This window comes from Contarinia nasturtii, unplaced genomic scaffold (genome assembly GCF_009176525.2).
Source record: "Contarinia nasturtii isolate CC-2019 unplaced genomic scaffold, AAFC_CNas_1.1 Cnas_scaffold_350, whole genome shotgun sequence".
In the NCBI taxonomy this organism is placed as follows: Eukaryota; Metazoa; Arthropoda; class Insecta; order Diptera; family Cecidomyiidae; genus Contarinia; species Contarinia nasturtii.
The window spans coordinates 1,698,245-1,724,910 of NW_022197705.1; the positions used below are offsets into that span (position 1 = coordinate 1,698,245).

Sequence of the window (26,666 nt, forward strand, 5' to 3'; positions counted from 1 at the left end):
TGAAATGTTTGTGTGAATGAGAATATTGTATGGTGTTTATTTTCCAAGAAAATTGAATTCAAGCTAAAAAAAGCGTTATCATCATTATTATGGGTTGAGCATATATGCATCCTCTGACTATTTTGTGAGTACTTTATACGTAATTTTGAGCAGAACTAGAAAGAGAAAAGGATAAAGAAAGAGAAGGAGAGAAAGAGAAAGACGAGAGAATGCATGAAAGTTGGATTGTTTTAATTTTTGTATTGAAAAATGTCAGCAATACACATGCACAAATAAATACATTTCCAAAGCAGAGAGAAATGGAGAAAACGCTTAGATGGCAACATCCAATTAAAATAACTGTAAATCTCTTTTGAATTTTCATGTAGCGAACAGTGCCATCGACTTGGCACAAACGAGTGAATGCAAAAAGGACGAGCTTCGAAAAATATGCGAACGAAAAGGGTATGTTAATGTCTGTTTTTACATACGTATTAAAACCCGAAATGTTTGTATGAGACGACAGCGACAAAAGCTGTTGGCAAAACAGAGTTACAATACTGTGGTCTCATCTGCATGTACGCCAATGTCAAACACAAATACACTCTCACCGCGGCTTGTCTTAAATTTTCTCTTGCAAAATTTTAGAAGCAAAAAAAAAACGAAACACACGATGTGAAAGCGGCATCCAAGCCAAACCATAAATCTTTCGACGAAGGACAAACTATACAATTCGTAACGAACGCCTTTACACGAAAAATGGAACGGAGTGTCGAAGAATGAGAGTATGAAAAAAAAAACACGCACGACAGAAATCGATTAAAATTTAACAAGAAAATGTGTTCGATGTGCCCAAGATTTTCGGGGTGGCATAAAAACAGTTGTGATAATACGCGCGCTCACATCATTTATTGAAAAGTTTGCAGCCAAAAAAACGTGCCTTTACGATCCCAGTCGCTCAATGAATGTTGTGATACAAGTGAAAGAGATTATGGCGGGCAGAGAAGAGCGCCTTCGAAACGATAAAATCACAACCGGCTCTCACAAAATCCAAATGGGCATTGCCAGTTCTATATGCGAATGAAAGAGTCGGAGAATGAAAATATTAACGCAATAACAATATTTCAATGTTGTCAATTCAACACTTGTACACTCTTCAGACCGTATTTTATCATTATCGACAGTCGTTATCATTTTCATTTCCATTTAGAGACTATGCATTGCCATCTTAGACTACAAAATAAATTGATATTTTCCGTAAGCGAAATTCACGAAAAAATGAACGATAAAGACGAAAAGGAAAAGAAAGAGAGAGAGAGCGAAAGGACGAGAGAATGAAAGAGAATCAAGCATCTCAACCATATTGTTTAAATTACAATAGAAAAAGCTGCTCGGCACATCAAAATCGACATTCAATTGAGAACGAATGAGAGAGTGAAAAAGAGAGATATACAATTAGGTAGATGGAACGAGAGAGAGAGAGAGAAAGCGAAGATGATGTCGAAGAGATTGCAGTCAATATTTGCCTTTGTTGAGTACGAGATAGCGTCGAGCTGAATATCTCTTGAAACATGTTAGCACACAAAAAAAACCAAGAGATTTATACTCGTAAAAAGGATTTGCTCACTGAACCAAACATATGCAAGCATAAGTATGATGGAAAACGAAAGCTTCTGCTTAAACATTAGCGATGCAATGAAACATTTTCTATCATAGAAACAGTACATCCTTCGAAGAAAAAAATAGAATATGAAAAAAAACTTAGCGCAACAGACGTCTGTTTCTCTAACATTCACATCACATCATTCAGAAATACATATTTATATATTATATATATTTTCATGCACACTGCTGATGGAGATTGAAATGATTGGAAATTTTCATTCTATCTGTTGTCGAGAGAGATCGTTCAAAGAAAGCTCAAAATTATTGTAATATATTGCGACTCTATCATCGAACAAAGCAAAAAAATCCTCTTCCCTATACATTCTTTGAAATATTTCTATTATATATTTTAAAAAAACCTCTAATTAAATTTAAAAACACACAAGAAAAAAAAGAATTCCTTTCATTCCTGAATTTAAGAAATAATGAGTATGCTTGTATATTCAAAGTGGCCATCATCGCCGAGCTGCTTCTTTCGAAAACTTTGGCGAAATATTCATATAAAATTTATGCATTATTCTTAATTAAAAACGATGACCGCGTGCTCACGAAAGCAGAAAAGAAATGCACATTCCATTCAAGTAGTATATACCAATGAAATTACCGTGGAAACAATTTAAGCAAAAGCGTACTTTTATAAAATTCACCATCTTTGAGGTTATGTTTGCAAACCCCCCAAGTTTCAAGCACGCACACACACTAAAGGAAACAATAAGTTTTCATGTTTTTTTTTTGCTGCAAAGATAATTATGAAAACGTTTCAAATTTCATGATAATGGAGGTATATTTGCAGGTAGTCAATTATGAAAAAAAATCTTAAATATCAACGTAAATTCTCTATCAACATTTTCGCAAAAGAAAATTAAAGTAATGCAAAGAACATTTATGAGTCGGAATACATTTGGAATTCATAATGAATTCACTTTATCTCGATGTTTGGCACTGGATTCTTGAACAGGCAATATAGTTGGAATCGAATGTATATATTTTATATGTTCTAATTTATTCGCTTTTAAATATGAGAGTACAATTCTCATTTAATCTATCGTTTTATAATTGTTGTTATTTCTGTTATCGTTGTTATTTTTGTGTAAAAAAATCATTTCAGGTTAAAAAGGTTATATTTCTTTGACAAAAACTTAATTTGTTTGATTTTACAAACTATTTTCTACTAAATAACATGCACCATTCACGTGTATTTAAATTAAGTCAAGTTTTTCACTTGAGTAGTTATTCACTAAATAATGTACCAGTTCCGTACTCCTCTCTCTCTACATTTGCAAAGGGGACTGCCATTGAATGTACAATTTAAAAGCCTTAAATGTTTTTGGACGCAATAATCAACGCATATAACTTTTTCATCAGATGTGCAATCTCTGGGTGTCTCCCACAAAACATTTCTTCTTATAATATTGTGTAGCATGTTGCCATCGCGCGACTTGTCCCCATCATGGGGGGAGGAATCAGCATCATCTGAAAACAGACATTCCATGACATATTACCATGTAATGTACAAAAAAATATATTTACCTTTAGTCTTTATCAATTTTAGAGGTATGTCACGAAATTGCAACATTGATTTTTTTCCCCATTTTTGCACATGCATCGATCGTTAATGCATAAATTAATATCCGAAGGTGGACAAATTGCGCACTCATGATTATACTGGCACGATGCTAAACAAAGTAAATGAAAATAAATGATGTATTTTATTTGGTATTTAAATTGATTTTGATGGAAATATATATTACTGACTTGCAACATTACACAAGAATGCCACAAAAACAAATGTAGATAGTAAAGTGAACATTTTTTTCATGATTCAATTAAAAGAATGGACCGCTATGATTTAAGCACTGATTGAAATTGAAATTTAAGCCTACCAAAATCGCTCTTTCATACGCGGATTTTTTGTACGTTATCTTGACCTGTGCAAAAAAAGTTGCTTTATGTATCATTAAATACTGATAATTCTAATGTATGTAACGGCAGATAATATATTATTAAGCGTCTTTCACAATATTTATAACACCGTATTGTTGAATATTTCATGTATGTATTTTATGTGCACATTAAAAACGAGTTGTTACGATCGATTGATGTTTCAATGATGATAACAGGGTTGTATGTTTATGATGAAGTGTGTTCAATGTTGCATGCAATGTGCTTTGGTTAACCTTATCATTTTACTGAAGAGCTGTAATCTTTAATTCACTAAAACGATAATTCATGTTGGATTATTCAGTTGACTCTATTTCCTTTCCATTTTCTCTGTCTTTTTCTATTCTCCCTTTATATCTTTCTTGTTTGTTCGCTTTCCCTCTCGCCGCCATCCTACCTTCCCATTCTCTCACTCACTCTCTCTCCATCTCTATCTATTTGTCGTTCTATCTCTCTCAAATAAAATGTTTAAAAAGAAAATAATTTAAAAAAAATTCCAAGTTTTGTGTCATATTGCATTCACACAAATGGATAGTAGTCATAATAATTTTGTGGTAATAGCTAAAGCACGAACGAATATGCCTCAAGTGCTCCCCACAGATACGCTTTTGAACCTCATTTTAATTTCGAAACGTTTACTATGCTCGCAAATCGAGTGTATTTGGTCACAGTATAGCAAAAGCGATGAATAAACCACACACACAGACACACACATACACCAAAAAAGAGAATCGAGCACAAACGAAGACACCGAGAGATTGAATTTTGTTTTTGTGATGTTGTCATAGTAACGATTACTCAATCAACATCCTTTCGCAGTTCTCGTCTCGTCCTCATCAAAATGCGATTGAAATAACATTTTATTAATAACATTGTATCATATTATTGCAGTTTAATTTATGCATGATGAATATGTTTTCAAACATTGTGTAATACAGTCTCTATCTCTTTCAATCCGGTTTATTGTAAACTCCGCTCCTCTTTTGTCTTTTTTCTCTATCTCCTTCTCTCTCTCTCCGTATCCGAGCAATCATTTCCATTCGCATGTTTCTGTCGATAAATGATTGATGGTTAATAAATTACAAACAAATACATGCATAAAATGAATGTGTGATAAAGAGGGAACAATGCCAAGCCAGAACATGAAATGCATTTATGTGAGTTTCATGTTTACATTGGTCTCATGTTTGAATAATGCAGCCACAATTTCGCACATTCTATCTTCGTCTCTTTCACTCTTTTTCGCTCATTATCATCTCGTTCTTGTTATCCGTTACTTAAAAAAAAAACTCGATATGAAGCGCTCGTTCGTTCGCTTTTGAAATCGAATGTCAAATTTCATGCGTGGGAGTTTAATTGGTACGTTACAATGTGTTTGAATCGGTTTCGGGTGTATAAGTATATGTGTGTGCACGATGTATGTGTATGTTTATATGGTGTGCAATCAAAAGCAAGACAATACCAAATAATGGGTTCAATCACACTTATTCCATTTTATTATGGTAACCGCTTTATTCACATCCAAACTATTAAAATAAATCATTATATTTTGAATAGAGGATCGAACAGGCTAAAATATCGATGAACATTAATTTTTGGATAGGCTTTCAATTTATAATGGCTAAATAATTGGTGAAGCATCTTCAAGTATGCATTTTCGGCTTACCTATATACCTCGACACTGTCTATAGGTGAACTACACAGGCACTTCAATTCTAATCCCTTTACAATTCATCAATTTTTTTTTCATTTGTGTTATTGTTTTGTTGTTCGTAATATTGAAAGCTCACTTAATTGGAATTTGATTTTATGGATTATCATGTAAATCGCTTCATTCACAAATGAATAGATAGCTTAAATTCTATACATTAGTATATCCTATGTATATATGCGATATAAATAATAAAATAACGCGAAAATACGCCGATTACACTCTATTTTAATCATTTAATTGAGATATCAATGCACATCCACGAACAATCCAATGGTTGGGCGTGTTATTTTCGCCACATTTCAAATGAATGCATGTTATAAGATTGATAATTTTTCGATTTCCAAGTGTTACATTATGACGTTCCAAGGTTTTATATAATGGACATTTATAGAATTTGCCATCCTCTAAAATTAGATCCTCTTGCTTTGTTGGCTTCACATGAATCTGTATATATGTGTGTGTATGGAAATGTTTACATATTGTTAATAAAAATTTTAAATTGTACCATTTTGTGATGAAAACAAAAACCATTTTCCTTTCAGAACAAACTAATAATAATGATAATAATAGTCAAGGTGTTTTATGCTCTCGCCATTATTGAACACTACATCCCGTAAGCAGTAATCAATTTGAATGGGAGAAAATTGGAACGCCACCTCTCCAGACACATTCTCATTATAATGCAGAGATATTGGTCTATGCCAGAGAAAGAGCAAAAGGGGCAGAGAGGAAGTTATAGCGAAAGAGCAATGGGGAGAAGAGAGAGCAAGGGAGAAAGAGAAGTGCAACAATGAATTATTTCGCTTTTAGTTTACATTGTAGTTTGCAACACAAATGAATTAAAATGTAGTATCCAATCAGGCGACGAGAGCAGCATTTCTGTATGTATACATATGTTGTGCAGTGCAACTTGTACTCACCGTAACCATTTCATCGAAAAGGATACCGACTTTCGATTCGATCAAACGGTTTTTCGTACGACACCATGCAGCTCCGTCCAAATACAGACCATTTACTAAGCATCCAATATCCGGTACACATTTACTACTGTCATTCGGTTCAACCGGATCATCCGTCTGTACAAAACGATAACCAAATACGTCCAAATATATACACATAACAAAAATTGGATACAAACAAATGTAAAAATAAGAAGCACCAGAGTCAGATAAAGAAATAAATAAATTTACCAAATAATCGAATGTCAAGAGATTGTAGGCGATATTATGTTTTCGTGAATGGTTCTGTTGAATGGCCGCGAAAAATGAGCGGACAGAGAAAAAAGATGGCAACCAATAGACTCGAGGTGAACCCGTTTCAATCCATGCCTGTATTTGAACAATGAGAAAATGGTTTAAAAAAATTTAGAAATTCTATTTTGAACATCTTATCATCTTTGGTGTATCTTTGTTTGACTCCATGGGTCTTGATTTGAAGAACCGCATTTTTTGTCATTCATAAAAAAGCTTTATGGTGCCCGGAAATCATTTGACTCATTGTGTATACACAATGAGGGTAGTGTTTGTAAGATGGTTTCTAATAGAAATCCTTTTATTTTCTTCGTTCATTCAATGCAAGTAATTAATTGTCCCTTTGTGTGTTTATAATCACCTGGAAAAATGCAATCCTTTGTTTTAGATCCTTGACAAAAGTGGCGAGTGATTTGAGCGTTGGATACGATTTCATTAACCAAACATCTGGTATCTTCGAATTGGCGATTTCTATGGCAACCGTTTCTATATCGCGCGACAAAATTATTTGACCTGAGTGGTGGGTGTGTATATGTGTGTATATAGCAGAAAAACAAACAGAAATCGATTAATTTCACTCATATACAATTGTTATTGGTGTTTGTGTGTACGTGTGTTGTGCTTGCTCTTACGATTTTCGAAAATCAAATTAAACAATTTGTCATAATGCACGAACTGTGCTTCTGAATTGATAATCGAGATAAACGTTTATCTATATATATTTAGTTTGCAATTGATGTTTGTTAAATAGATTATGTTGCGAGGGTGAACGAGATTGAGACCGAGTACCGTTTTATATTTGTGTTATAAATAATGTTTTATAAAAGTTATCGAAAATCCGAAGCGCGCGCTTTCGACCATCTCTATGATCCGATTTATACGGCCGGTAACCAAAGGGATATTCAAAGAGAAAATGTGATTGCTTTGAAAAAAACCGCACGGATAAATATTTATACAAATTTCAATTCAATGTTCTCCGAATTACCACAACGACCACGCAGCTTAGTCGTAATACAACGAAATGAATTGCCCAAAACGCCCGAAAATAACGGTAACAAATTATTGGAATGTTCCTCTTTTCATTCACGTCTATGTCTTTTATTTTTTCATTACACAACATCTCTTTGATATAATATTATTAGTATTTTTCCATTGAAAAAGTAGGTGTACATCAAAGACGGGATAATGATTATGCGTCAGGACGCAATCGAGCGAAATATTTTAATATTCCACTTGTGACAAAGAGCACTGTACCTAGCATGGATGAGAGTAAGATTGTGGATAATAAGAAGACGTTGTCATCGTCGATGAAACCGAAGGGAAAATCACGATCAGTCAGTTGTCAAACAATTTATCGTGAACAATCAGCTCAAACGAAACCCTATTTGCCGCAAATTCAGTATCGTCCGGGCATTGAAAGGAGCGAACTCTTTCAAGTCAACGATGTTCTGAATGCGGCTGTTGATTCACCAACTGGCCTCTCTGGCATTAAGGCGATTAATCGACGACGAAAACGTATCGAATGCGAACAAATTCTTAAACAAAACGTTAATCCGAGCAACGACGAACAACGGCTCATTTATGAAACACTCGAGTGGGAAGAGTGGTTGACACGAGAAAATGATATTGAAAATACACAATTGCTTCGGTTTCGCAATGTTCAAGAGATGCTGAAGCAACGCGATAAACTATTCGAAAGTGATTCAATCAAAACAATCGATCATTCCATCAGTCGTCTTAATAACGAACACAAATTGAAAATTGAAAGCATCAAGTACGTTCTAATTTAATCATTTGATAATTTTCTCATGTTGATTGCTATCTCAATCTATTTTAACGTGTTGAATATTTTATGTTTCATGAAAAACGCACGCATTACATAGCAAAAAATATGAGCGCTCAATTAGAAAGCTACGGAAGTTTGTGTACAATCAAACGAAAGATAGTTGTTGCAATGATCCGAATCTCAGCGATACCATTCAGAAAGTACGTCATGGGAATTTGAATAATTCAATAATGGCAGCTGATTCACGGAAATATGAAATGGCATTAAGTCGAATTGAAAAGGTTGGCAATTTTACGACGAATTACGAAGCGGCATTGCAGATGAGAACGCCCATCGATAAATCGAAGAATGCCATTTATGAAATTATGCCCGGATTTCTAAAAGATAACAATCTACGAATCGTTTATGAAGCGCTCAAGGTAAGCGTTCACTACTTTATGATAAACTAAAACATTCCGTTTATATTTTCATTTTTGTCTTCGTTTCCATTATCTTTTTTATCTGTGTTTCTTCTTCACCTTTTTTTCCGCAGGCTTATCGTTTGCGTCAAACAATTCACCATGAGATTTCCAATAAACTGAAATCGATTGACAAAATTCGTGCTACCATTGTATCAACGAACGATGACGACAATGCAACTTATGCGAAAATTATCGAATACAAAAACAAAATTGCTGAAATGCTGAAAATCCTGTCGCATCTAAAGGAATTACTCCAAAACATTCAACACATTTCAATTGATTCATTTTTGGATTTGCTGACGCATAAATTCAATGTAATTTTAACGGAAAGCTCACTCAATGACTTATTATTGAATGTCGAACAACAGCAGCAGCTACAACAAAAAATGTCATCATTAAATTTCGGATCGTTGCGATCAAGAGATGATATTTCATCTGCATATTTGAATGATATATTACGACGGTGCAATGAATTTATGTCGGATGAAAAATCAAATGAAAGTGTAGACGATGAATTGGAAAAGAATGTAATGACCGATGAAGTCGTACGGAATATTTTGTGGCCAGAAGTAATGAATCGGTTGGATAATTATTTGGATAATCATCGTACAAAAATAAAAGTGGATTTAAAACGTCTTACAACCGAAGAAGAGGCGATGGTCGAAAGTATTGGAAATGAATGTGTTGAAAATATCATCGACCATTTTCTTAAAAGCAAACATTAATTAAAACATATTAAATACCTTGAATTGCATTCAAAACCTGTATTGAAGTATTTCGAATGCAACGCAGTAATTGGTTGTACTGTCGGAGTTCTTGGTGTAAAACCAAATTCAATGGGTCTGCATTCAATGTTGAATTAAATTCATTTAATTTTAGGTCAAATTCAGATGGAACAGCTTCGAGAATATCCTTTACACAGCTTAGTAAGCGCTCATTCTCCGTTGATGATGACCTCAATGAGTAATCCTAGTTGAATTGGGAGAGAAACCTTTTATTTGAACAAATTGAAATTAAATTTGTTTGAAAAGTACCTCGCCACCTGGAATGCCAAAGTTCTGGCAAATAACAGAGATCAAAGCATCAATAGAACGGAGAAGAGAAAAAAATGAAGGAAAGAATGAATGAATGAATGAAAGTCAGTGAAGATTGAAAAGAACTGTAAGAATATAATCTTTTGATGAAGAAATTAAAGCTTTGAATTAAATAAATGTTGAAAAATCAAATAAAAGTCCAAATACCTGTGCTAATCTAACATTCTCAATCAGAAAATTGCTTTCATTTCGTTGTCGTAACGTGTTCGCATTGTAATGTAATCCACAGATTTCGGCATCGCTTTTACCGTCTAGACATTTTATGTGACTTACAATCGAATCAATGGTTGAGTAATTATGCGGAAAGTAGGCTTCAACATTCGCCAATGTCGTATCATTAGCCAATTTGCCATGTTCTAAAATCATTCGCGAACAAAAATGTTCGGTAAAGAATTTCAAGCATTTTCGATCGCTAAAGTCATTCATGTGACCTCCATAAATACATTCTGCTATTAATATTTGTAAAATTTCAAATGGAATGCTTTTAAATGCATTCAAGTATTCATAAAATTGATAAATGCTCATAAAAAGATCGATGTCATTGAAATCGTACGGATAATTCCAACCGATTGAATTGTAATTGCGTCGCTCCAATATGATGCCATGTAAAAAACTCAACGAATATATCAACGCTTTCAGTTGATTTGAATGCTTATTTTCACTTATCCAATTGTCATCGATGACTGGTTGACTGCTGAACGTTCGCATCAATGTTGTTCGCAATGTTTTTGGCGGTTCGTTAACTAGTTTAACGCTACCATGAATTATTGACAATGGAAATATGTGCGTTGAATTTGATGTAAGCCATAGACGAAAGTCTTGATTGGTTGTGTCCGGTGCAAGATTGTCACAAATTCGCTCTAGTGTACACATAAAATCGGTAGCCAAATGACAATTTTGTAAAATGACCCAATCACCCGATTTTATGCCATCTTCGATCAATTTTATTGCTGATGAATTTTGCTGTTGTCCCATTGACAGTGATGTCAATCGATTTGGATCGATTAATTGCGTCTCAGCCAGCTGTCGTATGCTTTTTATTGGATCGTAATTTGATGATAAAATGAATAGCAATGGTTTGCAACATGTTGAATCGGCAAATGCTGAAGTCAAATCGAATGGGGGTGATTCGATAAATTCACTGCCGCCCAATATCTCACAGATAAATGGCAACAGTGTGTCAACCAATTTTGATGGTTGAAAACAAATGAACAGCAATAGTTTCTGAAATGATGTCAAATCGCTACGATAACAACTACCATCAGCTACAATATTAATTTCAACCGACTCCATCTGTTTCGCATAATTTTCCCATTGCGATTCATTTTCCAAGAGTTTTTCAACCACATCAGCAAATGCGGACACCATCGATAACCTGACAAATTTAATAATATACTTAGAATTCAATGTATACACGATTTTTTTATACGTATGTATTGACATAGCAAGTACAGTTGTAGTAAACCAAGTATGATACATCATTTAAGCTAATGTAGGGAAGATGTGAATTTCTTTTTTACTTCAAACTACATTCAAATAGAATATTGAATGTCAAATGAAGAAGACACACCGACTCCGAGTTTCCGACTCTTCATGTTTTTGGTTACACCAAAGTGTTGTTTTTTTCTTCACAAATTCCCATGAAAAATGTATATCCGAATTGTTACCATTTTAGAATAAGCTCAAGAGAAGAATTATATTTGAAGCATTCTCTCTCGATTTCGATATTATTTAATATTTGATTTAAGAACACTTGAAAATAAAGTGAAAAAAAGCAAATTGATTTATTCTCACCTTTTGATTCTCGCCCATGCATCACTGGATATCCAATTGGGTTTATTTTCGTCATTTTCAATGGAATTTTTCATATTGCCACATGTGAAAAGGAATGCCCATTCTTCTTTTGTTGCATGTTTCTCAGAAATGCTGATATTTTTCGTCAGAAGTGTTGAAAAGACAATTTTTTCCTATTTCAAGAAAAAGAATTTAAAAAAGGTATTTTTTTTTTTTTTTTCATTCAAGAGATAAATTTTGAGCAGTGTAAAAGCTGTAAAAGCAAGGAAATTGAATGACATTTCCCAAATGCGTGTTAACATAAAAATGTACAGTTGTGATACACCTTCTGGATTCATCGGGCCATTTGTGCTAACTAAAAAAAATATATATGGACATTTGAGTGGCCAATAAATCCACAGGAGGTGGAATAACAATATTGAAAGGATTCCGAGAACGCTGTATTTACAATTTGAAAACGTAATTCAAGTTCATTGTAAGAGTATATACCTTTTCTTCAAGACTTCGGCACAGTTTGGTGTAAATGAAATAGGTAAAGTATTTCTTCAAATCTCTAATTCGCTGTTGAATATCATCGACTTTATCTGTATTATCTATGGCCGATGTAAGATTACCAACAAACCATGATAAACTGTATTGATACATTTGATTAATATTCATCATTTCATCTAAACGACGATTCAAATGAGATTGATTTGGATCAATAACAGACGCACACCCACAATGCGTAAAAATATGTTTTTTGTGTTACCAATTGTGAAATAAATAGTACTGGCATGGGCGGCCAACGGTTTGTATGCGGCACGTGTTGTATCAATTTGTTTTTCAGTCATTTTGGCAACATTGATTTTCTCGAGCAATTCATTGATTTGCATTTTTGATGTCGTAATTAATTGCACCGAAGTATCATTTTCCAGTAAATTATCGTCAGTTGATAGAGTATCAAGGATTTTTGTTTCTTCGTTCAGTAGTGTTCTAATGCGAGAGTTTCATATTATAATAGGGGCAGATGAGAGAAAACTTAAATCGAATTTGATTTGAATTGTTATATACCGATTTGTGTCAACTCTCATGGTGACAATTTGATTTTTCTCCGCTTCGACATCAGGACGATCTCTCGATACGGCCACACCAAGCAAATATGATTCCATGCCGTCTGTTGGCACTCTGAAATCCAAAATAGCCACTTTCGCCGATACTTCAGCCGGATAATGTGGCCTCGTCAATTTTGTGGTTAAGTAAATTCTACGAATCAGAGAGATAAAGTAATCAAAATTAAAAAATATGAATCGAAATGAATAAGATTAGATTAAAAATCAATTCCATCGAATCAATTTCATATTTTTAGAAATCTGCTCACTTGAATGCATCATTGTATTCAACAATGCTTTCGCCCAATTTAATATGACGTGATCCACTCTGCCTGAATACCTCCTTCATCAAAACCGACTCGAGACCATTCGCTTCGAGCTCAAGACCAACATTTTCCAATAGAACAGGCAATCCGTATTGAATGGCATTCTCAAGAACGCGCAAATAGTCGGGCTGACTTTCTTGAATGCAACACAATCGATTTTCTTTTTCCAAATTTTTAATCCACTTGTTAGCAAATCCTTGTGGATCTATTATTAACGTCCATCGACGAGTGTTCCTGCGTAAAAATAAAAGAACCAACGTTCAGTATATTACAATTTAATTCTCAATACATAAAACAATTTCATCGCTAATCACTTAACTGCAAAATAATGGCACTTTCAATGGTAAAGCGATTGTCGGGCAGACCATAAACATTCCATGATTTTACTTGAATTTTATCGGCAAAAACATTTTCCACTTTAAATTCGCTGAATGAAGAAAAATATAGATAAATTGATATCGAACGGGAATTGTTTGTTTTCTTTACTCACGGATCACAGTATAATCCAAGTGAAGTGCATTTTTCAATCCAAATTTGGATCAATTTGCGTCGATGCGTTTCCGTAAGCTGTCCCAAATAAGACACAATGCCACTCGAAATGAGCACATCGCCGATGAGAGTTTTCGATTTTATTTGGATGCGTTCCATTGATTTGTGCCAACGGTCTCGTTCACCGCCAAGCGAACCGACTATTTCTGTTGCACGTTGTAAACGTTTGGTGCATCGTTCATTATCCGATTTTAAGCCTTCGAAATTATCCTTTTCGATTTTCAATTGCTTTTGCAATTCACTCAAATTGTCTTCCAACAAGCGAAGCTCTTCAATTTTCGAATTTAATTGGGCTATCGATGCGTCACGAATGGTTTCCGCCTCTTTCAATTCAATGCGCTTTGGCAATGCTATTTTTGCTGCTCGATCATATTTTACAATTGCAATCACCCATTTGCACAGCAATTCACATGCCACCGATATTAATTTAATTTTTTCAACATCGAATGCATCATTTGACAGAACTTTTTCCTGTAACTTTTCACTTATGTGATCGGGTATCATGTCTTTATCAAATGTCAACAAATATTCGACGTATTTTGGATCGGTTAGCATCTTTTTTGACAACGACCAAAAATCTTCAATGGTTGTCGTTGCTTTTTCGGGTTTTATGTCACGCAAAATACAAATCGTTTCCATAACTATTTTGACTGGCATTGGGGGGGCTTTTCATCGTACGAACCGATGCCAAATCGGCTGGCGTTAACGAGGACAGTGCTTCTTCGGCTTCTTTCATTTGAGGCAAAACGTCTTCCATTATATTTTTACAATGTTCGAATAAATCGTTGGCTTGAGCCATTTGATCGGAAACTATTAGTTCGTCTTTTTTTACAAATTCACGCTGCTCATCGACGCTTTCCTGTGGACAAAAGAAATAACTCATTTGAAAAAAATAAAAAAATTGATTTAAAGAGAACCACTATTTTCGATGAGCATAAGTGTTGACGCCCAAAACTAATGCAGATTCGGATAAAATTGAGAGAGAAAAGTCTGTTTTTGACAAATTGAAGTGCAAAAAACAAAAGCTCTCAGAATTTTAAGGAGGTGCTGTAATCGAGACCATCAGAAGCTTCATCAACATTTATGTCGAAGAGGGTGCACTCCAAAAACTGTACATGTACTAAAAAGATTGTACCTGTGCTGTTTGTACATCAGACACTTGCTTCGCCACTTTTTCAGCGGCTAATTTGCATTCTGGTTCCAATGCATCGATTGATTCTTGCATTTCTACCATTTGTTCAGACGATTCCGCAACACGTTCCAAACTAATTTGAAATTTTTTCTCTTGTTTCATGAATTCCTGACGTTTTTTCACCAACTTATCCTTGAAAATATTGATTGATTCGACATAGGTCCACATCGGAATATAGATATGTTGATGATGCTGTATCCAAATCTCTTTAGTTAATTGCATGCTGCTTTTAAAGAATTCCATAAACATTTCGGTGGCGGCTGTTTGTTGTGGTTCGGTTAACTGTTCAAATCCTTCTTCGGTCAAGAAACGCTCTGAAACAGCCTGTAAACCATCATCGGGCCACATATGAAACCAATCCAATGTACAGCAATTAATAAACGATGGATAATCACGAAGCATATCATGAAATTTAGCATTTTCCGGTGATGCGCATATAATCACATGTAATTGTTCACGAATCAAATTAACAAAAAAATCGTATAATGCTTTTGGTGAACCATCCGTTTGAAGTGTTTTGTCGCGTTGTTTATCAATGACCGACATTTTCTCGCAAATATCTTTTATTTCATCCGAATCAAAGAGACGTAAAACTTCGCCTGATTGCAATAAATTACTGATATCGTCCAAAAATCGAATGTCTTTCATTTGAGCATCGGTGATTAAGAATACACCATGCGATTCAGTTGAGCTTACTTTCAATAGCATTGCTTTTAAAAACTCCGTCCATTCGTTCATCGAGTAGTTGCGTGTTAGTTCAATTTGAAACAGTTCATAGTCCATAATGTGTGCCGCGAGACGTGTAAGTGACTGTCTACCCGAACCACCGATACCAATGAGCAATAAATGAGATCGCGGCTGTTTTAAAACGCGACAAATTCGTGACAGATGTTCAACAGTGTATCGAAACATTGTCAAATTCATTGGTCGCTTTGACATGTTATTGAACTCAACCAGATAACATTCGACTACGTAGCGTAATTCTTCTAAGTCTTGCACCTCCAGGTAGTTCCGGGTGTCGGCTTTTGGGTTTGTGTAATCGCAAAACATTAGCTTACGCAAATCATCTTGCTGTATTGACTTGCCAGCTTCAATGAATCGGCTGAAGAGCTCTTGCGGTGCGGTGTGCAGTTGATTTTCTACTGTTTGGCAAATCCGTTCGAATAGCCACTTTTGATCAGAGGCTGTAATCAAGCGATCACCATACACACGACCAATTTCGTGTGCCCACAGTCTTCGCATTGTATCAATGCCTTCGATTGCTTCGGGTACGGAGAGTAATACACCGTGTATAACTCGTGAAAAATCACGAACATTGAATTGATAATGAGATTTTAATGGTGTTGGCAACAGTACTTCGCGCACTTCATTGTAAATTGATAGCGTTCCAAGAACGATTTCATCGATGCACGGATCAAATTCTTTGGAAAATCCACTGAAATGTAAAAAAAAAAAACATTTCGGAATAACATTTAGAAAATGAAAAATCAAAAGAAATCTATTTTTAGGAAAAATAGCTTTCATTGAAAATGTTCAATTACCGTGCATCCAAATGCCACAGCACGATTTTACTGAAAATACATCGAAGAGTTTCGTTGTCGAATTCATCAATTGAAATTATGTTAAAATGACGCAAAAAACGCGGACTAACACTTCGTCCACAGAAACGAGGTGAAAGCATGGCGCACATAATCTACCAAATAAAAAATGATAACATGAAATGGACGTGTTCAGATTGAGTTTTTTTAATAATTTTATTTGAAGATTTTTTTTCAAACAAATTTAATTATAAACGAAAATAAAACAAGTAAAAAACCCAAGTTGTTACAAACCTGTAATTCAATCAGTTTGATTGGCACAAAGTCTTTCTGTTCATACCACATTGAATGGTCCATCCACATGCGTAAAAGTTCTACGGCCGATTGTGAGTGGTTTTCGGTGTCTGGTAATGATAGGTCATCAACAAAAATGACGCATTTCTTACCTAACGGTGGACCTTTTCATAAAATAAAATAGCAGATTGGTTAGTACTTAAAGTATGTAAAAAATATCGCCAAGACTTTTGTCTTACCAAACACTCCCTTTCGTCGTTTCGTCAATCGTCCCATTATAATTTCTTGCACTTGATTCGCCGTTGTGTTTACTGTAAAATTCATACTGATTGAAACATAAGCGTGCTGATCGATTTTTTTCGCTAAATAATCGTGAGCATAAATGGTTTTTCCCGTTGCAATTTGGCCAACCAATAAAGTGGCCTTATCATGACGCAACAATAAATCGAGCAGTGCATAAATGCGAACAGTTCCTTTCGTTGTAATTATAATTTGATTGACAGGAATATCGCGGGATAGTGACGGTGCCAGAGCGATTTCGTCCGACCATAGTTTCCATTTACCTTTACCTTCACAAATGAAGCGGTAATCAAAAACCGTGCCAACTTTTGGTATGGTAAAAATGTATGGTTTTTGTAACGCAGCCACTTGCATTTTGTCGGGTATATTGAATTTTTTATAAAGTTCGGCTGGAAAGTCTTTCAACAATAAACCATGAAATAGCTCTGAAAATGACGTGCGACTCATTTCGTTTAAGGCACCACCCAACGACCATATGCATGAAAAGAAAAACATCCCTTCAAGTTGAGCCCGAATATCCAGTTCGGTCAGTGTTGATGTGGTTTTTTCATCGTAGTAGTCATCAAAAAAACATTCGAAAATGTTCATTAACGATGTGACCAAATTTGAATCTGTCGTCGGTAGCATTTCAATCGCCTCATTTCGAATGAAATGTAAAAGGATTGGACAGAAACGCATGAATAAATTTGTTATTTCTTGCTTGTTTACGTCTTCAAGGATTTTAGGGAGTTTTGCTTTCCATGATTCGAGCAATGGAAGCCAGCCCAATGATGATGACGACATATAAATGACACCACATCGTGAAACCTGAAATTACCAAATAAATAAATTTGTTTAAATGAATTCGATAAAATTACGTGAAAACAGAGAGAAATAAATTGATGAATTTTACAATTGCTGGTGATGCGTTTGCCAAATCCATTGGTTCGAATATGAGATTGGAATTATTCAAATAAAATACATCGCCCGATGTTAGACAAAGTTTTCGGTTATCATCCAGCACACTATTGATCGACTCCATCCAAATCGTATCGACCGGCCCATCGAATATTAACCACATTCGTCGTTTACATTCCACATTTGCATTATTAAAGTGTTTGAAATTTATCGCTAAAATGCCATCTCGCCATTCCTGCGATTTAGCATCGATTCCACCGTACAATTGTCCAATCGTCACACTTTTCGGATTAATAATAACACAACACACCGGATGGCTCTCTTTCAATTCGGTCGTTGTTTGTTGTTCCTCTAAAATGGCAAGCGCCTTGGTAAGTACGCGGTAAGCTGTTGTTTTGCCCGAAAATGAATCACCGACAACCATTACACCCGTCCGGATGTGCAACATTTCATAAAGTTCGTAAACTTTTCCCACAAAGTATTTCGTCGCATTTATATTTTGTGCAATGCAAGCGTCGTAAATGGATTGGTGTATAGGCGAATTTGACGACATGGCATTATTACATTTATTGTTGTTGGGGAAAATGTCGCTTAAAATAGACTTTATAAAATGTATATATTTGTTTAGTACTTTATCTGATATTGTTTTTGTTGTTTTTTTTTAATCATACATGTGAAACAGATGTTTCAATATAATACAAAAACTCTGTGCTTTTTTTACCTCAAATATGCACAGGTCTTCATCGTCTAGCGTGCACATAATGGTTTTGCGAATAATTTCAATAAGGATTGCCTCTTCATTTTGTATTTCGGTATCGGCGGCACTGTTTATTTTGGCTCGTTCGCTCATTTCCAGCACAACTTTAATGGTTCTCATTCTAAAATCATAATGCGGCTGAGCTATTAGTTGCTCCTTACATAATTGAAATAACGTTATGATTTTAGTCCCTAATGACTTTGCATTCTCGTATCCATGCGACAACAATTCGATTTCGGCTATGCGTTGCAGATCGGGCAACATCATCGATATTGGACGAAACAAGGTCTTGAGATTATCGCTAAAAATATATATAGAACAAATGAAACTTTTAAATAAAACCATTTCCCCATACGCTTCGTAACTGTTTTCGAAAATACATTCGCATAGATTGAATTTTAAATATAAATTATGCATACTGTAATTTTTCGTGACAATTTATCGGTTTCAATGAACTAAACGTTGTAAAAATAGCGCAACTCCGATTCAACAGCAACGATGTACCATCAATGATGAAATTCTGCTGCTTGGACGAAGACTTTAATGCCATTTGTATTGTTTGCATGTAATGCGCAACAACCGACAAGACACTCGATTTAATATGATTGAAGTTGTCAAAGCAAACCCTTTGAATTGGCAGACAAAATTGGCAAATATTTTTCGACATTGTTGCATATGTGTTCGACAAGCGGAAGAGATTCAGAGAGGGGAGATGGAAAAAGAAGGGAGGGAGTGGGAAAGATGGAAAGTGGTGGAAATAGATATAAATTGCATTTAGTAAATAACTATTCGTTACAAAATTGGAAAAATACCTTACCATGAGCCGCATGCAGCCAATCCTTTGAAGAATTTACTCATTACAATGTAATCCAAATCGTGTGCACAATTAAATGAAATGCAATATGTTGCAATTGCTTTTGCCAAATCTTTGACCATCTCCGTTTTTCCGATACCCGCCTCACCCTTTCAATCAAAATTTACAATCAAGATCCACTCATTCATCAAATACACGAAGTGATTGTTTCGTATCGATTGAAATCGGTGCATATTTACCTGTAAAACGAGTCCAAAATGTTGGTTGAGTGCAACAAAAATGGTGCGATAGCAACGATCCGTAAGTGGAGTAATAACCATGCGAGATTTATTTCCAATGTACTCAAAACCATAGAGCCATCTTGACAATAATGTTGCAATTTCGATTTTATTTCCATCAAAATAATATCGCATTTGACCCATCCAATCAAAATCGTCTGGCGTTTGTACATCTTTTTCAATTAAGCGATTTAAAATATTTTGCGCTTGAATAAGCAATATCAACAAAGTTCGAAAATTCAATCGTTTGCCTGACGATACATCGCAACGACGCAATAATGAAATAGTTTCTTCAATATGATTTTCCAATTTTCTTGCGATGCCATCGAAATGCGATTTTCGACTGGCGGGCACCACCAAAGCGCTATCAATTTCTTTGGTAAAATTGATCAAAAATGTTGCATGAACCTGAAAGCCAGAAAAAAATAACAACAACAACGAAAGATCAAAAGAAATAATATAGTAATAATAAAAATGCTTGCTTTGTAAGTGTACAAAAAGATTCAACAAAAAAGTACAGTTTAAGAATGCATACAAATTGTCCCGGCCATTGTGAAATCCATTCGCCAAATTCTTGCACCGAATAACTTTCAATCGCATCGAAAATTTGTGCAAAAACCGTTTCTTTCATTATACGCTCCAATTCGAGAAGCCATTTTTCGACTTGACCGCGTGCCTTTGCCGTTGATATCGTTTCTGTCAGCTCAACCTCTTCATCCTATATTTTCTCAAGAATGGAAAAAACCGAACGGACGAAAAAAGAGGAAAAATGAGAAAGAGAGAGAGAGAGATACACAAGATGATGTTTCACTTAAAAAATGTCAAGATTTTCATTTACATAAGCCGATTTCATAACTGCCACTTCAAGCGTATCTGTGAATGTCAATGAGCTAATACCATCGAAACACTTTTTTAAATGAAGTTGCACTTGGGTTGGATCTTTTGTTTCGGCCAAGATTTCCAATAATCCATCGTTGGACAGAAAATAAAAACGCGGAAAATACAAACGTTTCTTTTCGAGATACTGAAAATATGGAGCGAGAGAGAAAGTGAAAAACCAATTATATTTTATCTTGCCGTTGTGCAAAACTGTTCGGATTAAATTGTTCCATTAAAAAAATGACAAAAAAATGCATACGGTATGGAGGCCTTTCTGAATAATTTCCAATAACTGAAAAGCTTTTTTCAGCTTTTCCGACATTTTATCAATGTCAACGACTGACATAACAGCTGGATCCAAATGTACTTGTTTCATAAGTTCTTTCCAAATTTTATCGACCGCTCCAAAGCGTCTGCCTTCTTCGGGCATTTGTTGTTGAATATCTGGACTCGAGAATATTGGTTCCAAATAGATCCAAGTCGTCTGTACGCGCAGCCATTCGTCCAAAATTTCCTGAAGCAATACCAATTTTGATTCCCATGATCTGAAATATAAATAAACTCATGAAAAGAACCAATTTGAAAATGCTAAAAATGACACAAGTCTTACAAAATTTCCGATTCAAATGGTTTGATATAAGGTGAGTTTTTCATTGTTTGTGTTTTAATGATGTGATCATCGAGCAGTGTTTGTATATCATTAACGCTTGCCAAAATGTATGTGCCAGTGTCACGATATTCGTGTATCGAAAATTCGATGCCCTGCCATTCGACAATCATGTTGCTCATCGCAAGCTCGAGACCATTTTCTTTGGTTGCACTTTGGCTTATCTTTTCGAACCGTGCCAAATAGTCGTCCAATCCGAATTCGATAATCTTTTCAAGTGTAAGTTCGGGCGATACAACGATCGGAAAGCCCACCATTTCAGAAATTTGCTCCCAATGACGTAGTTTAAGGCCGGGATTGCCGAGTGTTTGTATGATTGGTAAATTCAATTTAAATTCATCGATGATTGTCTTTATGTCCTCTGCCAAACGTTTTGAATGTGGATGCTCATCGAATCCTTGACTTAATTTCAATAAATCATCATAAATTGTTTCGATACTTTTGGCTATATCGACCGGATCAAATGAACCAACTTGACCATTTTTAAGCCATAAATCACGTTTCTCAATAAAATCTTGACCCGCATCGAATAACTTTTTATATGGCATCAATTTAACATGGGTTTGATGGCGCAATGGATAATCGGACAGTGGCCAACCAAATGATTTTTCCTCTTCGTTGATGCGTTCGATTTTTTCCAATGCAGCTGTTAACCGAGCGTCTAGTACATTTGCTTTTCGCTTGTATTTTGCAACGATCGTTATATCACCCCAATTTTCGTACTCCAACAACTGTTCCCAATACAAATCCAAATCACGGCCAAATTGGTCGATGCGCTTTTTCAAGAGCTCTTGATATTCAATGGTTTTTTGTTCGACAATTTTTTGATTTTGAAGAAACACCGATGGCATTTTCAAATACCATTGAAATGTTATGCTATTTTGTTTGATTTCTAACGGTGTGTAAATGATTTGATCCATCAACCAAAGAAAGTGATCCAAATTCTATCCGGAGAGAGAAAAATTGTCTTAGATTGAGATAACACTCTATTTGCAGTAATGTAAAAAAAAACACTTTTTCATTTAAAATTGGGAGGAAATGCTTTTTTGTGGAAGAAGCAATTTCTATCGCAAAACAAATCTTTTTTGGTCAAAAACATTTTTCTCCTCAATTGAGAGAGTGAACGACAGAAAAAGAGTTTGTTTCATCATTTGAAACCATGTTACACTCACCAATTTCAGTCGTTTTTCCATTTCAGGAATGACTTCTTCTTGTGTTCTCTCCGCATACGCTTTCGAATTCATGAGTTCAGCGGTATTTTTTGGAATGGTAAGTGCTTGCTTTGAAATCTCTTCATATTCACTTTGCAATTGTGCCATGTCGGCCTGTTGGTCGGCAACCATTTTCGTAAGCAGTTCAGTTTGCATAAATTTGGACAATATCTCCAATGTTTCAATAAGTGTGGTTCGATGAAATTCATAGAATCCAATCGATATAATACCCCAAATATTCACCGAAATTTCATATTCCACATCATTATAATGATTAATCAAATCACAATACTCTTCAAATGCCGGGCTTATATTCATAAAATTATAGATTTTCTCTGCATCCGATCCGTTCATGAGGTCAAAAAATTGATCAAAATCTTGTAGCATGAGTTCGGGAACGATTCGTTCTTCTTCTAAAACCGCTGTAATTTCCGCTCGACATTCATCAATTACAGCGGTCGAAATGATTGGTTTCAAGCAGTTGCTTCGCACTCTTTGCATATCATCGTAAAACATTGGCATTGTCGTTTCGATGCGCACAAAATTTTGTACCGCTGCCAAAACGTTTTCGATAATGTGCAAAATTTCGGTGTGAATTTTCACAAATGTCGGACTAAATACGAGCCGATCTTCGTCTTTTAATAAAACATGCAACCGGATTCTTGGATTCGATCTATTTTTCATGAATTGCACGAAATGCTGCAAACTACGAACGGCAATGTCTTGCAAACACGATGTCATTTGGGAAGCCACACAATCGAAAAATCGATTCAATGCTTTCGGTTTTGTTGCGTCTGGCATCACTTTCTTCTTCATTGCTGTGCCAAATATCAACTTCAATGCATCATACCATTTTGTGCATAAAATCTCTCTCGCATCCTCGATTTGCTTGTTTATTGTTGTCTGCAATTCAAGAAGAAGAAGAAGGGAAAAAACAGAACAAAAAATATGATTGAACTTAATTACAGTTAAGCATTTAATATTTCATGGTGTATTGCACACAATGGTATTTAATATATACTATTTATTATTCTTCTGCTGTTGTTATTGAAGGTGTTTAGTAATATTAGTGAAGGCGGTGCTGGTGGTGGAAGTTTGTATTTATACTCACAATGAATTCAACTAAATCAAATGTACCGACATGACGAAGCAACTCATCGGCATTGATGAAACTCAATTTTGTATATGTTGTTTGCCACAACGACAGCATATGCCTAAGACATGGAGTGATTGCATAGAGGTTGCGACTAATTACTCGACGATTCACATGAATTCTGAAATCGGAAATTATTAAAACATACAGTTATATCCCAGATGTGCATGTTTGTATGTGTGCATTGTGCATATGCATATGAACGGAACACACATAAAAATTGTATCATCATCATCATCAACAACATCGTCATCAGTAAAACAATCTATTATTACATATGTGCATGATGTTTTCCAATTTCTTTTATTTCATTTCGTTCTCGAGATGTTTTTGCATCGATGGCATTGCTGTTGCCGCATGAATTATCCAGTGATTTTCCCAGCACAAAATCAATGACTGCTTTTTTCGAAATAAAAATATACTCGGATTTGATTTCATCAACATTCGCATCGATGATATCTTGCCATTTTATCAAACGCTTTGGTACCAATCGTAGAATTCTGTAAATTAGAATCAATATTTGTTTTGAGAGCAATTCAAAATGAAACAAACATTAACTTCTTTTTTAATCCGGTAAATCAATATTTTATATCCTTTTTCCCTATCTCTGTATTCTTTCCATCTCCTTCTCACTTTCCCAACACCAACTTACTTGTTTAACATTCGCTTAGTCATTGGGGCAATGTGATTTGTATCTATGCCATGCTTAATATAATAATAATATCTTAAAAGCTGACGCTCTTGTGAATTGGGAAATGTATCATCAGTCTTATCTTCATTCTCTTTGGCTACGATTAACGATATCAATGTTTTGCGAAATTCTTCACGTTCCTCGCGCATTTTCGTGTAGGATGGAAATTCTTTTAAGCAAATGAAAAAAAAAACAAATACACGAACAATCAGTATTGGATTATTTCTTGGAAACTCAATAAAACACATTCCAAGCTCATTTACTTCGTTTTCTTGATTTTTTTGGATTCGATTTAAATTTAATTTGACGACATTTTTGCAGTTCGGCTGGCAATGGTCGAATACACGTTGCGCCTTTGCAAAGTGGACGTGCTGTTGTCAACTTATCAAATTCCAAGCGAAGCCGCCTCGTTAAAAATTCCGCATTGGCTTTTCGATACTTTGGATCACGGTGTATTGCTGTAAATACTCGTGGCTCATCACTCGTCTCGGCGTCATCAACTTTTTTCGATTTTTTATCCATTTTGCTCAAAATAAACACACTTTTTTTTTGGCTCTCACAAACGAAGAAGCTTGAAAATTAGTCACAAAATTGTGCTGAAGCGAAGCTCAATTGTTTCAATAACATATCCATAGATACGGCCCAACGGATGCGTATATTGTGTTAGACAATTTGTTTTTTGTTTTGTTCAAACAAAAAAATCTGCATAATTTCATCTAATAAAATGTTCGAAAAATTGAATTACATTTGAATTAAAATATGTACCCAAAAAGTTATCGCATGAGAGTTCATTCTAAATTTTCTTTTAAAAAAAAAGTTGAATGTAAAAAAAAGAACGAAAGCATTGAATGCACGATGGGCACTGAGCGCACCCATCAAATGTCATGCATACATACACACATTTGACAGCTGGTGTATTCATGTTTTCACATTTCCAGACTAACCACACATTTCTGTTGCTTTGCACGGTATTTCATAATTCATTTCTGTTATTGCTTGGACTAATTTAGTGTAAAAAAGAATTGTGTTTTTTCCAAATTAGTAGCCGCTTCGTATAAAATTTGTAAACAAATAAATAATATCAAATTGAAAAAAAAAAAATGTTTTGCCGACAAATTATATGTCAATCGATGAATAATCTTCGATATTATTCGGTTGCAAAAAGCCCTTTGGCCGAACTACGAAAAAAGACCGGCTACTCACTTCTCAATTGTAAAAATGCATTGGGATTGCATGGTAACGATGTGGCGAAGGTAATTGATTGTAATTCGTTTATCGTCAAATCGTCAGTTAAATTTGATTCAAACTTTTTAGGCCGAACAATGGTTGAAAGATCAAGCACAAGCGATGGGCTGGGAAAAAGCGACCAAATTGGAAGGACGTGAAACTGCACAAGGTCTCATTGGAGTTGTTTTGCAGAAAAATATCGGTGCATTGATCGAAGTGAATTGTGAAACAGATTTTGTCGCTCGCAATGAAAAATTCCAACAATTTGTCGATTTAGCATCGAAATCATGTTTGAAATATGTCAGTGATTTGCCAGAAAGTGATTTAATTTCACGCACTGAATTCCAGAGTGAATCGTTGAAAAATTTGGTCAGCAGCAACAATAAAAAATTGGCAGATGAAATGGCATTGATGATCGGTATGACTCGTAAACTTTATTTTTTCATGAAAATCTCGTATCAATTTTTTCTCAAAATAATTACATTTTCTGACCACTTTAGGTATGGTTGGCGAAAACGCATCATTCAAAAGAGCACTCTGCTTCAAAGTTCCACAATCAATACAGTTGATCGGAATGGCCTATCCATCGCAAACAAATACCATTGTAGCCGACAGTGAAGTACATACCGGAAATATTGGAACCATTTTGGGCATTCGCAGCGAAACCGAAGTCACAGATGAACTCAAGAAAAACTTGTGTCTTCAAGTGATTGGAAGTAACCCGCTGAAAATTGGCAACAAAGAAACAGATAAACCAGCCGCTGATTCAGATGATGAAAAATGCTTGATCTATCAAGAGTATGTATTTGATCCGTCAATCAAAGTTGGACAATTACTCGAAGATCGACAAATCGAAATTATTGACTATCAACGATTCGAATGCGGTGAAAAAGTGGACAATGAAGAAAATGTTAGCGCTGCTTCAGCCAAAAATTAAAAATATCAAATAGCACTCAATATAATATTCGTTAATATGAATCCTCTATAATAAAAAAGGGCAACTTAGTTGATTTTTATGGAATGATGTGTATATTTACTTAAACGATTTTTAGAGTCAGGGAGCAAGGCCATTAGAAAAGAAAACGCGAATAAGCTCAGCAGCGGTTTACGGTTTGTTG

General features: G+C 35.1%; 2 protein-coding genes across 2 annotated transcripts; one reads left to right on the forward strand and one right to left on the reverse strand.

Moving 5' to 3' along the window:
- Positions 1-2,406: 2,406 nt before the first annotated feature.
- LOC116338246 (dynein heavy chain 7, axonemal) lies at positions 2,407-24,843 on the reverse strand. Its single transcript, XM_031763376.1, is given in 34 exon segments — positions 2,407-3,117; positions 3,175-3,320; positions 6,220-6,375; positions 6,490-6,627; positions 6,911-7,062; positions 9,540-9,765; positions 9,831-9,854; positions 10,038-11,265; positions 11,685-11,857; positions 12,174-12,352; positions 12,436-12,659; positions 12,738-12,929; positions 13,045-13,335; positions 13,421-13,528; positions 13,592-14,313; positions 14,315-14,509; positions 14,786-16,277; positions 16,384-16,535; positions 16,675-16,838; positions 16,914-17,781; positions 17,867-18,472; positions 18,593-18,929; positions 19,048-19,254; positions 19,446-19,591; positions 19,682-20,128; positions 20,256-20,438; positions 20,559-20,744; positions 20,859-21,144; positions 21,210-22,210; positions 22,439-23,380; positions 23,589-23,751; positions 23,906-24,130; positions 24,283-24,490; positions 24,585-24,843. Coding segments are annotated over 33 exon segments (11,997 nt in total). The 3' UTR covers positions 2,407-3,117; positions 3,175-3,203.
- A 413-nt stretch (positions 24,844-25,256) lies between these two features.
- LOC116338070 (elongation factor Ts, mitochondrial) lies at positions 25,257-26,569 on the forward strand. Its single transcript, XM_031763125.1, has 3 exons — positions 25,257-25,574; positions 25,636-25,966; positions 26,049-26,569. The coding sequence occupies exons 1-3, from the start codon at positions 25,422-25,424 to the stop codon at positions 26,483-26,485; spliced, it is 921 nt and encodes a 306-aa protein (XP_031618985.1). The 5' UTR covers positions 25,257-25,421; the 3' UTR covers positions 26,486-26,569.
- The last annotated feature ends 97 nt before the right edge of the window (positions 26,570-26,666 follow it).